At 40.8% G+C, this 14,411-nt stretch overlaps 1 protein-coding gene across 1 annotated transcript in view; it reads right to left on the reverse strand.

Annotated features, from left to right (window-relative positions):
* EYA4 (EYA transcriptional coactivator and phosphatase 4) overlaps positions 1-14,411 on the reverse strand; it is a 263,665-nt gene that overhangs the window by 17,720 nt on the left and 231,534 nt on the right. Inside the window, exon 14 of the mRNA XM_032407846.1 lies at positions 1,608-1,697. Within this exon, the coding sequence (XP_032263737.1) occupies positions 1,608-1,697 (90 nt within the window). The remainder of the gene's footprint in view (positions 1-1,607; positions 1,698-14,411) is intronic.

A 14,411-nucleotide genomic window follows, 5' to 3' on the forward strand; every position in this document is an offset into this window, starting at 1 on the left:
GTAATCTTAGAATTTTCTTTAGAAAAATGAGACTCATCCATTTTAACCAACAGAAAAACCAACCTAAAAGTTATCGCCATATATAAAAATTCAAGTTCCAAAAAGATTAAAATGTGTTTTCTATTATAATGTATATATAAAGTCATTCTGTATACTACCCTACTAATAAGTAGCATGATTAATTTAAATCAGGTTTTAGAGAGGTGATTATTTTTTCTTATTATCTAAAACTGGAAAACTTGCCGAGGAATACTGATCTTTCATACTGGCCATTAAAGAAAACAAATAAAACCTCTTTAAACAGACAGTAATTTTATTATCCAGTAAAAACAGTGACTCACTGCAGAGAAAACACCACCAAAAAAATGATACTACCCAGATTTCCAGCACATACATTTATGGGATATACTAAAAAACAGAATTTTTACTCTTATGTCTCAAGTGCAGCTGAAACTGGATTTAAGACCTTGTCAATTTTTAAAAGTTATTTAAGACACTGACTAATTTAGCTTTTCTTTCTCACATCCTTCTGTTAATTTCAGCATGGTATGGGGGCAGAAATATGTGCTCTGGAGCCAGAGAGACTCCAGAGTTTCAAATCCCAGTTTTACCACTTAGCTAGCAGGTAACCTTAGACATGATTTTTATGCTTGTGGGACCTACAGTTTCTCCTCTACAAAAATAGTGTGATAAACAAATTTATTTCAAAGGGTATTATTCAATCAATGGAAAATCCAATATAAAATGTTCTGCACAAGGTGGGATTTCAGCAATAATAATCTCCCTCTCCATTTATAATAGGATTATAGATAGACACTTTTATTTCATTGTGAAACCACTGGGTAAAAAATAAATGTAAATATGTCACTTAAAAAATATTTCACCACAGTTGCACTTGATTAAGAAGTACTTCTGCTCAGTGCTCAGCTACTCAGTTACTTCAAATTTTACCATCTGAATGCCTAATAACTCAGATCATTAGCACCCAGATTATATACCTTATTACAGTACTTATTTAGCGGTCTTGAGACTATTGGGGGAGGGGGAGTTCTTTCAATTTGTTATTGTTTTTATTTCCCCTTTGAGGTTGGAAATGAAAAGATAAATGAGAACAAAAGAAAAATGCAATGCAACCAATCAGATGTGCTACGTAAACAGCTCTAGCACTGTTTTATCCAGATGCAGAGGAATTAAGGAATGATAATATTGTCTAAAATTAGGCTTCAGATTATCTACAAAACTTAATGACCCATGCCAGCACCATGAATAGTACCCAGTGATTTAACCTAAATAATACTCTGGTTAGGAACCTGGAAAAGCTAATGTTGACTCCAAAGGTGCCCAATGGGTTGTCCAGAGGGACAGCAAAGCAGAGCTTCTCCTCTTCTGAGATACTTCTGTTTTAAACAGGTGCCAGTAAACAGGCAGAATTCATTAGCGCAAGTTAGCTTTTGTTTATATTTGTATATACATTTTTCCCCTTGACAGAGACTTTGCTATCCTCTTGAGCTAAGTATTTTTCAGATTTCTTGAGGTTATCTGCCTATTTAGAAACCATCTAAGCATTATAATAGTTGGGATACGACCCTTTCTTTTTCAATTCTTACCTCTAAATCATTAAAAAATAAATGTGTATCAGCAAGATTAAAAATCATTTCCTCCATTCGGAGTCCCAGGGTTACAGCCATGGGGGGATCCTGAAAAGAAAATACACATAGAATGAGGTAAAATTTCAGTAACCACTTACTATTAAGAATATCTTAAGTGCCTATTATTGGGGGCGGTGGGGGTGGGTAGACTGTATGGATTTTTACCTAGGATCCAAAAGATTTCCCAATGATCTAAAAAGCTGCCTTTCCAAAGGATAATCCAAACCACACTAAATATACATCTGTGAATTTACAGGAATTCATACACACATCAAGACAACTTGGAACACATTTCCACATACATCTATATGTTCGTGAGGAGGGAGTAGGAAGCAAGCTAGTTCACAGGACCCGGTTTATATGTACTCCATGGAAAGTCCTTTGGAGAAAGATATTTGGATGGGCTACTGAAGAATGGAGCAGACTTGTACAGAAGAGGAAAGGCCATCCTTCAAGAATAACAGATAATAAGTAGGTAAAGGAGAAAAGGAGGACTTCTGGGTGTCTGCAAGATGGGGGCAGAAAAATATCATCTGAAGGTGGGCCAGGAAGAGCTGGTGGAACACGGTAATACCACCACTCAATTGTTAATTGCACTTTGATCGACAGGCAACATTTATTTGAATACGCATACAGCTTGGGCTAACCGGCATCTGACTAGAGATTAAGAGGGTAGGGCTGAGGATAACTAAAGGAACATTAATTCAGTAAAAGTAATCTAAGTAGAAAATACATAATGTTTAAAAGTTTAATGACCGTAAGGGAGTTAGTAAGGAGGCAAGTGACGTAATTCTTGTCTACAGAAACCGAGATATTATCTAGCAGCAACGAGCTGAGAACCAAGACCAAAGTTGGTACTTTACCATGATTAACCAGAGTTGACAGCCTGGCATCAGACGTGTAAGGCTTTGAAAAGTAGGGAGAGTTTAGGGATAGGGCTGGGAAGTAATTCATGCACAAACATTGTGCTTGAAATGATGGTGGGTGAAATGATCTCTAAAGGAGGATTGCAATAGGTATGCCTCTGGAGATACAGAAACTAGAAAACCTGGAAGGGACAAAGCCTCAGAATTTGAGACCAGAATGAGTATTAGCAGGGAGAAGAATACGGTTTCGAATAAAGCTGACAAGTCTAGAAGGATACTGTTGGTTTTGGCTGAGAAGTTATTTTGGAAGACTTTAGAGGGTGATTTGGGTTGAGTGGCTGGGCCAGGAGCCAGGTTGTAGGGATTTGAGGAGAGAGAACCAAACTTGTGTTTTCAATGTTCTAATAAATGGCATTTCAAAAAAATGTATTTAAACTTGGGGAAATTAATGTTAACTTTACTTCCATTTATGATAAGGACATGCAACCCAACAGGCCAAGCTGTGTTCATTTATACCCCTGAACTTATTCCACTTAGCAGGAGAAGCCCTTCCTCATCCCATTCCTACATGGCAACAACAACTTTCTGCCTATACTCCCTTCCATATGCTTTGAGGAGGAAACCCTAGAGTAAACATATTTGAAGTGAGTGTCAGCTTCATATTCTGTAGTGATTAAAACTTAGAGAATAGGAATTGAGTGCTAAGAAAGAAAGAGGTCACTGAGGTGGTTCTGAGCAAAGTGAAGACTCGATGTGGGAGAAGATGAAGACAGGGCAGTAACGATATGTTGGATGTCAACACAATTTTCTAATTGTTTGCATCGCTTCCTTAGAGATTTCTGTGGATTTCATAGTCAGAGACTCTCTTCTCAAAAACAGATGTTCACTGTTCACATACTTGATGGCGTCCTGGTATCATGTCCTCTAGTCGCTCAGACTTGCCTGCTAGATTCATTTGTCTTCCAGTGACAGGATCATTTGGAGCAACACACCCAAAGACCAGATAAATTCCATTTCTCCAACAAATATTCAAGAATAAAAACAGAAACAGGGAGTGCCTATTTTGTGTCTCAGAAGGATCTCTTGCTGTTACCTTCAAGTATGAAATTCTTCTTTTTCCTTGCTTCTTCTGTTGTTGTTCATGTTTTTGTTGCTGTTGAAAGAAAATCCCTGAAGGCTGAATAATTTTGTTTCAAAGTCTACATTTGTCTTTTTCTGTTCAAGAATTCCTATTTCCAGTCTCTGTCTCTGTGTTTTGGAGTGGGGTGGATAGGCTGAGGATGGAAAACTTGTAAATATTCTGTGTAGTCATGGGACCATGAACAAAAAGTCTATAGAAATATCAGGAAAAATCAAATGTAATTATAGCATGAAAACATATAATTCCATTAGTGATGCTCTCTGCTTTTGAGGAATGTTCACTGATGCAAGACAATAAAACCGAGCTCTACACTACTCCGTTATGTTTCTGATGATTACTGCCCTAAAGATATATATTTCAGATGGGGATTCAGAAACGTCCTATTTAAAAGGTTTTCCTTCTGGAGACTTGGTTGGTTGAATTCTTCTCCTATGATGCGCCAATTTTTTCTTTTTAAAGTCTTAAATAAAATTACTGAATTTCTTATATTCCTGTCTCACATTCTTTGCATTTATAGATCAGATTTATGAGGCTGGGAGAAAACATACTGTTCCTCTTTGATTGTTACTTTCATTGATTCCACGCTTCTGAAGTCCATAACTCTCTATGCGACCCATGATAGGCAAATCCATGAAGAATGCATTTTGTGCATCTGATAAGCATGCAAATACAATTTAAAAAAAAAAACCAACATGAATTCTCTAACAAGTAAGCATAGCGTACGGTATGATGAAAACTGTATCTGAGCATTCCACGGGAATGCAGCCCCACGGCACTAGAAGGGGTCGTTCCTTGGTTTTTCAGGCTATGGCGATCCCACATCACATTCTACTCGGAGCCAGGATTTAGTAAGCATTTTGGCAAAATATCATTTGTTAACTGGGAAAGTTTAGGTTTGAGGTTTGCTGGAGTGTGAACTAGCTGTATTTTACTGAGGTTTCCAGAGAACAAGGCCTGTTGAAAAGGAGGTGTTGCGTCAGCCATGCCAAAGGCTCGGCACAGATGGGCTAGGGACGGTCATGCCACAGGCCAAGGAAAACCATGTCTGTAAGAAGTGGTGATCTTGTTTCTAAGAGAATGTTTAGTGAGGGCTTACTTTCAAGTATCGAGTTTTTTTCCCCCCAGCTTACTAAGTCACTGGGACAGCTAAATCTAAGCGGATTACAATACCACATTTTTCTAGCTAAAGAACCCACAGATGTAAGAATCCAAGAAAGAGGACCAGCAAGTTGGGGGAGGTGGTCTTAGTGAGGATCTGTAACGGTGGGCACCCCCTGCTCGGCCGGACTCCCGCGAGAACTACCAGAGCTGCAACCCCATGGTTTTATCAGGCGTTTGAGAGTTCAACATACTTCTGGATTGAACCCAAATTTTATACAGAGATGTTTGCTCATTTTCATGAGATGTTTGTAGAATTATGGGCACCTTATGAATCAAGAGTTACTGCCTTTTTTAAGTTTAACTGTAGTGCGTGTTGAGTTTAGGGTCTGAAATGAAGTGACGGCGAAAACTTGGATGGGGGGGTGGGGAGCGGGATAATAAGGGCACCAACAGCGTTTTGTGGAAGCTCTGACACATATTATACATATATAACCGTTCCAGTACGTTCCAAGTGTCTACAGCAGAGTTTAACATGGTGCAAACTGAACTTCTGCCAATTTACTCTGTGTACTGCTCTATTAAAATACTTAAACTATTCCCAAGACATTTTAAGAGAGGGAGGGGGGAGAGAGAGAGGGAGAGAGCGAGGAAGAGAGAGAGAGGGAGGGAGGGAGTGACGGAGGGAGGGAGGATGAAGAAAATGAATAACTCTTGGCCCTTAAATGTGTGATTCTCAGCCAGATGTTACCAGTTTTTAACCAAGTCAGGATCAAGTACGGCACTTCTCTATATCAAAATACTAACGCCTATTAGCCATGTTAGCACAGAACATAAATTGGAGCCAGACTGTCTGTCTATGGGCCTCTGCCCTGCACTGGGCCATCAGCTGGAATTCCTCCTCTAGAGACACAATGTAAAAATATCTCAGGAGAGGCAGCAATTATGTATTTTTAAAGAAATAAGGAACTTTTTTCTTTTTTCAAAAAGAACTAAAGCTCTTGGAGCAGTTATTCCTTTGGGACCGGAAGCACATTTGTCGACTTGTGGGCTCAGTGGCGTATGATGTGCACATTCATTACAGATGAAGGCAGACAGCGGCACTGTGAACTAGGGTAGGAAGAGCTAATGGGTTTGCGAGAGTATGTGAACTCTTCTCATCAGTGACAGGGGATGAAGTGAAACTCAGTCGTGAATCAGAAGGGCAATTTTACAACTGACATGTTTCTCTATGATGGACAGGCAGAGGGCTTCAGGGTTCTCAGGGGGAAGTGGAGAAGGGTCTCAGGAACACCCACTCTGTTAGCGTGTATTCACTGAGTGTCTGCGATGTGTCAGATGTGTTCAAATTCTGGGCAGAGAGCAGAGAATCAAATAAAGTTCCTGCCCTTATGGGGTTAATACTATTACTGGATGATTACCTGATAAATACTGGACAAAATCCATGTAAATATATACTATGTCAGGTGGTGAAAAAAATCAAAGTCAGCAGAAACAGAAGGCTATGGGGATGGGTGGTGATGGCTCATTTAAACACAGTTCAGGGAAGGCCTTTCTCAGGAGGTGACAGTTGAGGTTAAGAACCTGAACACAGTAAGGGGACTAGCCATGCAGAGAAGAGGGGGCAGCGAGCACATGTAGAGGCAAGAGGGAGTCCGCATGCGTGGAGTGGTGTGAGGCACCGTGACCCCAGTCAGAGAAGGGAAGCGGAGCGGAGTGCTCAACTGGTTCAGACACACAGCAAGATAAACCAGGAATTTGGCAAGCAGGTCATTCCACAGACTTGAAGGGACAGGCAGAGAATGAGAGCAGCAACTGAAAATGGGCTCCAGAGGCTTTTCTGGTGATGGGACCATTACAACATGAAATATGGCATAAAGAATAATCCAGAAGAGTGAGGAACTGGGGACTCAGGCATGAAAAAGGTCATTTCCAGAGTCAATTTATTGGGTAAGTACAAGGGCCTAGATCAAGGACATGAATGGAGGTGCAAAGAGAAGGCAGAGAATATGGTTACGGTGTAAAGATGAAGCAATTTTTTTCCAGCCTTTCAGTTTTTTTGTTTGTTTGTTTGTTTTGTTTTGTTGTTTTTTTCCTCCAGTGAGGAGGAGTTTTGTGCAGAATTGAGAAGAGCTGTGAAGGTCTGAGGGGAGAGGAGGTTTGAAACAGTCAGCTGGAAGAGTTAATTCTCAAGAGTGCTGGACCCACTGGAGATTTGTGGACACAATCAGCTGCTAAGATACAGGGAGAGAGTCGGGCAGGTTTTTCTGCAACGTGAGTCTGATGCCTAAAGAGCAGGATAAGGACAGTAAGGCTTTATGGGAAAGTGGGGCTACACGGACATCCAGGGCTGAGGTGATGATGTCTAATGCAGAGCCCATCAAACTTGACCACACATGAGAAACACCTGGAGAGTGTTTAAAAATCCCACTGCTTACCCCACACCCCACACCAACGACATCAGATTCTCTGAGGTGGGAGCTATGCATCGGTAATTTCAAAGCTCTCCAGTGATTCCAATGTACAAATAAGACAAAATCAACAGATTAGCACCTCGCTACTCAGTGTGGTTCACAGACCAGCAGCCTTGACATCAGCTGGGAGCTTGTAAGAAAGACCGAATTGCAGACCCTACCCCAGATCTACCCAAGCAGAATATGCAGTTTAATGAGATCGTCAAGTGATTCATATGCATGTTGATATTTAAAAAGTACTAGTTAAGAGCTCTCATGAAGTTCTGGGACAGTAGGGAAGACCAGAGCTGGTATGAGCTTCTGGTTTCCCAAGAGGTAAGCCTCTGGGTTGCTTCCGAAGGACTCTAAGACTTGAGTCAGTCTGATCACTGAGTAGAATGCTAGTTCAGTAGAATTTCTTAGGAACTAGGATTCCCTACTAATAATTTAAAGTTATGAGTAAGAGTGCATTGCTTCACCTTCATCTCCATAAAGACCACCTGTGGACTTAACTTCAGCAACCAAATGACCCACAGTGGCTCTTTTCTTAGTCATATAGCCAGATACCTGCTGGGGAGCTGGTAAATGTGGAAAACTAGCTAATTTTTGCTCAGGATTAAGAGTATTCATCCAAATTTAAGCATTTGATGTAAGCAACATATTTGCAATTGAACAGTAGTTAATATTAAGTAATCAGAAACACTGATGGAGGCGTTATTCAACTTACCACTACCAACTTCCGTTTCAATCAAAAGAGATTCCAATAAACTAATGATGGAATACATACACTTCAAGGGGAATTACAGTAGTAGTAATACACTATACTTGCAGTTGCTATGCTATATTCCTGCTAGTGTGGAGACTCTGGATCCATGAGACATGTTGAATTTTTATTATTTTTTGGCCCTTCTAGCCCATCATATGCCATATATATTTTTTTAAATATAAAAAGCAAAATAGCATTATGTTTATACTATAGCATTGCAGTTGGGTGAGAAGGAAACAGTCAGGTTGGTGAGAATAGCCATGGGAGGATGAGCTGGAAAGCCCAGGACTGAGAGAGGGGAGGAGGGGCAGAGATGACTGAACACACCCAACTGGGGTGGCCATGGGACTTGGTGGGGGCGGGGGAGGGGCAGGGAGGTGAGGGGTACTGAGAGGAAGGGTGTAGAAAAGAGAGGTGAGACATTAACCTAGAAAATGGAAGTTGATGATTTAAGGAAACTTAAGGGACAGTAATAATCAAATCTGCCCTGCCCACCTCCTCAAGATGGGAGATTGCGCAAGTTTATAAACTGAGGTCATAAACAGGGACTGAAATTTCAAGGGAGGTTAAAGAAGTCATCTCTAGAAGTTCGTGTTTTTAAGAAACGAATTACCACTCACCTTTCTGGTATATTCGTTTCAAGCTAATAAATGTGATGTCCCTTCAAGATCTTTCCCTTTTCCCTTCTACTCCCAGCAATAACTTGGTAAGGCTGGGCTTTAGTAAAAGTGAGCATGATGTTTGGCTATTTATGGTATCACCTAGAGCCATTCAATCCAATAGAAAAAAAAAATTTCTCTGAAAGGAACAGATACTCAACAGAAAAGGAACACAGAGCTCTGCAAGAGGAGTCTCTATGACAGAGTTTGAGAAATGTCACTGTTTTTGACTTTAGCTTTACTTGTACATACATGCGCACTGTAATTATGTACATACCATTCACATACACATATGTGCACACAAACACACATATTATGAACAATCATGTAGCACACCATAACATTTGTGAGGCTTGAGAATTCTGCACTCACTCACTTGTATGTACCACTTACTATCTTGTCACCGTCTACTTCCCTACAACAATGAGCTGAGTATCTTACATTATGAGACAAAACAACAGATATAAATATATGCAAATTTCTTTAGGAAATATCCAGTTTTCCCAAAATTCAGTTTCCCAATGTTCAGATTTCCTTGAGACCACATAAAGTAGGTTACACTTACTGAATGTTTATTCTGTGGTAGGCAATGGGCCGAATTTTAATGCATTAGCTCATTTAACCTTCTTAATCACATGATTAATTTTATCATCCTTCCTTTTTTATATAGAAGGTAACTGAGGCTCACAAAGTTTAAATAAACTACCAAGGTCACATGTGCAGTAGGAGGTAGAGCTAGAATTTAAACTCAGGTCCATTCTCCCTTCAAAGCCAGGATGCTCTAGCCATTATGCCCAGAGGGGAGGTGACCTGCCCTGGTGTTAACGTTGCCATTAGGGTGGCCTCTAATCCATGGTTCCAACATTTAACTAATTCTAATCACTTCCTTTTAAACCATGTTGCTTTTTCTTAGTTGGCATGCACCTAAGTCAGTACTTATCTTCATAGCTATCTCAAAATTTAAAATCTAGCTGGTGCCATTTCAGAAATCTTTCTATATAAGTGTGTGTGCACTTTTAATATAAAAGTAATCAATTGGTTTATGTTGATGGACATCTTATTTCCCCAGCGCTGCTCTTCTCTAAGATGTTGTCTACAATGAGCAAGTAGTTTGGGGAGCTTGAATCTCAATTTCTCAGTACAAGGTAACTAACCAACTGTTCACTTTTCCTTCAGTCTTCTTCCCTGACTTGGGCTATTTCCTTTGCTTCCTCACCCATACTGTGGAATAACTTTAGAGAATCATGGCTTCACAGTACATGACACATTAATGCTCCAAAATGAATCAAATCCCTAAAGCACAATTTATTTAGCTCCTTTCATCCCTCCTTCAAAAAAGAGGAATTACTACAACTTACCAAGTAAAATAATACATACACATAATCAGGGAATAGGAATAATCTTCACAAACTCTAACAGATGATGGATGAGATGATTCCTCATCTGTGTCCTGCTAAATTTACAAACTCCTATTCCGGAGTTTTACAAGGCTGAAAACTGTACGTGCCCACAGGTGCTCTGCTGTAAAGCCCATCATCAGCTTCATCAGCAGCGGGGCTCAAACACCCACATAGCTCACTTGCCATTATGGTAAATATCCGGGAGCTCTTCTGTTTGGGAAAAGAACATGCTGTGTTGACAACAGAACAGAGTCCCAAAGAGCTAAGTTTTTAGGAAGATCCTTGGAAAATTCACAATATCATTTACTTGTAAGTGGAACTAGGATTTTCCAGAAGTTTCTTTTTTAAGTTAAAATGCAAAAGTTAGTTACACAGGGCTATTTATAAGTGAAAGGGCATTCCTAAATTATTATGTTCCATGCATTTTATTTTTATAGGTGGTGGGGAAAAAAAAACAGACCAAAAGAATGTAGAGATTAAGAACATATCAAAGATATGTGGGTTCTGACTGGCCATACCACTTATGAGTTGTGTGAGAAACTACCAACCACACAGGGCAGTGACGAAAGTTATGGAGATAATGCATTTAACAGGACACTGGGCAAAATGTCAGGCCCATAGCAAGAATTCAAGATGGTGCTTATTTTTTTTTCTTGGTGAGAGAAAGAAAGATAAATAGAGAGGTAAGTAGGCGTGGTTCTGTCAGGACATGATTTTGTATCTCTGGCACTTACATTTCCAGCTCCCAGCTCACTATATGTCAGGCCACTATGATAACCACTTCATACAACCACTGACCTTCTGTGTGTCCAGAAATAACTGCCAATAGTCACTTCTCATTTGGGGGAAATAGTGTGTATTTTTATAAGTTTCTCTAGTCTGGGATGCGGATGATAGTTTTCAGAGCTAAGTGCTACTTTTATACATTTACATTACCTCATTTAATCCATCAAGTAACCCCAGGAAGGAAACAGATTATAATCATTTTCAGATGAGACAGGCTCAGAGGTTAAATGACTCGCCTCAGGCACATCTAGGCACAGGACTTCCTTCTAACTTCTAGCTTGGTGCTCCTTCAGCTGGATTACTGCCTTAAAGACTGTGTTCTGAGCAGCATCCAGGACTCAGGAAACTCTTCTGGGGTGACTGAGAACAATGGGAAGGGATTGGCTCCATGAGGGAAGTGTGACATTTCCAGTCCCTCAACATCTCCATTTCACCTAGAGCAGGTCTGCCCTCAGATGTTTTATATAAAGATGCTCGGTGTGACGCAGTAAATGTGCACAAAGGATTCTCGGGTGAGAAGGAAAAAACTGAAAAATCACTATGTTATACAAAAATGTTGTGCTCTAAAAATGCATGTTGTGGAAACAAGATTCATCCAACAAACGAAAAGGACTGAAGACATTAACAATCGCAAGCTGACACAACCTTTAAGTAGTATAAAGGTCGTTCTTTCCTCTCCCAGATAGAATGGCCCTGGTCGCTTTTGTTATTAGCAAAGCAAAGTCCTTCTGAATTGTCAACTAGTCACCAGAATGACCTCACTTCAAGCAGTCCTCAAGGTCATTACTGAAGACACTAGGGAACTGAGGAATTAAACATGGTTTACAAAGGATTCTCAACTGTGAAACATCTCAAGACCTCTAACATGATAATGTGCACTGGATGGCCATAAAATGCAAGTAGTCACTACGTCTTTGTGGCCATGGGCCTTTCCAAAAAGACTACCAATTAACATGTCACAGAACTCACTTTTTCAAGAAAAAATGTTGGGGAAATACCCTATTCTAGTGGTTCTTAAAGCATGGTTTATCAGCTTTATTGGGGGTTTACTCCGAATGCAAAATCTCAGGTCCCACCCAGACCTACAGAATCCGAAACTCTGGGGGTGGGACACAGCCACCTGTGTTGAACAAGCCCCTCGGGTCATAGTGACTCACATGGAAGCTCCAGAAACACTGTTCCAGTCTAAATCACTACCATTTCTTATTTACTGCATAGTAGCCTGCGAGTCTCCACAGAGCAGCCAGTTATAAACCATCATGTCCTCTCCCAGCCAAAACCCCTCCAACACACTGCATCTAGAATAAATCCCAAGTGCCTTACAGGAGATACCCTAGCTGATGCGGCCCCCTGCTCACCACTCTGTTCTTACCCTGCATTATTCTCTCCCTTGTTTACAACCTTCCAGCCACACTACTCCTTTATATTTCTGGAACACTGGCAGACTGTTCCTGTTCCAGGGCCCTCCTGTGCCCTCTGCCCGGAACACTCCTCCATGCTCTCCCCTTCCCCCCACATCAACACAGCTAGCTCCTTCTTGAAATCCACGTCTCAGTATCAATGTCACCTCCATGGTCAGACCCCAGTGATGCTCTACATGACACAGTTTCATTGTCTTCACTGGAGTTATGGCTATCTGCTCTGATTTTGTTTGCTTGTAAGCTCCATGAGAGTAGGAAGCTGGTCTGTCTTGCATTAAGTAAATATTTGCTAGATGAATATAATCTGTCTACAGAGCTCTAGTTTCACCATTTTTACCTGTGGTTTGTGGGCAAGCGGAAGCTGCCCAATGCCCTCTTGGTCCCCTCTGAATGACCTCTGAGCTGCGTGTGGTCTCCAGCTTCAAAAGATGGTCCTGACATAACATCCCTTCTTTAGCTACTTCCCAATATGCCACGATAGTAATGTCTTACTGGCGAGAAGACAATGCCAACTTCCTTTCGGACATTAAGGAACATGTCAACGATCAAATGACTTTTAGAAAAATGTAAATAATAATTCAATAAATAAGGTCATCTAAGTGTTTATCATGGACTTCAAGAAGGGTGTTTTCATTCTGATTAGAAAAAAATAGAACCTAAACAAATTTTTACTTTAATTTCCTTAAATTGCCCCAAGTGAAACATTATTCAATGCGGTGAATTCCAACAGGCTCCCTGCCTGTTAGAATCATATAAAGTACAAGGACTTGTTATGAGACTTACCAAATGTACCAGCATTTAGCATTTTGTGAACTTGGTCATGTTTCTTAGCCCCTCAAAACCCTGGGTTTCTGCATCCGTTAAACTTGGATCACAACAAGTTACAGCAGAGTAATTAAGAGAATCAAGTGGGGGCGCCTGGGTGGCTCAGTTGGTTAAGCGACTGCCTTCGGCTCAGGTCATGATCCTGGAGTCCCAGGATCAAGTCCCGCATCGGGTTCCCTGCTCAGCGGGGAGTCTGCTTCTCCCTCTGACCCTCCCCCCTTTCATGTGCTGTCTCTCTCTCTCTCATTCTCTCTCTCAAATAAATAAATAAAATCTTTAAAAAAAAAAAAAAAGAGAATCAAGTGGGATAACATTTGTGAAAGTGACCAGTAACAGGTTTTTTGAATGTTGATTCCTGCCAACTGTTCTGCGAAGCCTTTCAAACATGTTCTCTCTTTCATTCTTATTCACTATAGGTAGTACTATTCCCATTTTACAGAAATTGAGGCCGAGTGATGAAGGACTTTGCCTGAGGTCACAGAGCTGCAAGCATCAGCGCTGGGTTTTCAAAGTGAAGTTTATCTAACTCAAAGGTCCTTGTCCTTAACCATCATCCCTAGTGCTTGTGAAATGCTGAACACAGGCTCCATCCACCACACAGTGGGTGTTCTATAAATGCAAATTTATCTTCCCCAAACGTTCAGCAGTGCCCCTGATTCTTTTCCCATGCTATACTGCCATGAGGCAGTGATATCTGTCTGCCACAATCCATTTCACTAAACATTTCTTAACTTTTGCCTCTTGAGGGAAAAGTATCCCAATCGTCTGAGAGAAGATCGTTCAAATTATTTCAACCTAAAGAGAACTCCCATAACTGCCTACGTGGTTCCTCACTGATTGTCTTTACTCTTTTTAGGATATGTCACATATTGCGTTCATGGCACATTGAAGGTCTATGGTGTGTGATGTGCTGTAGCAGAAACGAGATGGGTTTTGGGATCAAATAGTCCAGGGCCCCACGACTCATCTCTGCCACTGACTAGCCGGATGACTCTGCACATGTTTTATTCCCTGAGTATGTTTCCTCATTTAGAGATGGGGAGAAAATCCTCTCTCTTACAACTGTTGCAACTAAATAACATTAGTTCCCTCCTGCCCTTCACTTTGCCCCCCTCTTTCGATAAGCTCTGCAATTTTAAGCATTGAAAATGTCTCTTTTGTATTCCAACAAAGCTGTCTGACAATACTTTAAGAGAATGGAACTTGTACGTGAAACTGATGCTGCATGTCCAGGTGGCCATCTGGGGAAGTGACAGGTTTCTTCCGGTGATGCACCACTGCTGAGGAAAGCATGAGAACTTTGCTATTACAATTGCTCTTGGAACCAGTCTGAGTCACTCAAGAAAG

Source organism: Phoca vitulina, unplaced genomic scaffold, assembly GCF_004348235.1.
Source record: "Phoca vitulina isolate PV1807 unplaced genomic scaffold, GSC_HSeal_1.0 scaffold9, whole genome shotgun sequence".
In the NCBI taxonomy this organism is placed as follows: domain Eukaryota; kingdom Metazoa; phylum Chordata; class Mammalia; order Carnivora; family Phocidae; genus Phoca; species Phoca vitulina.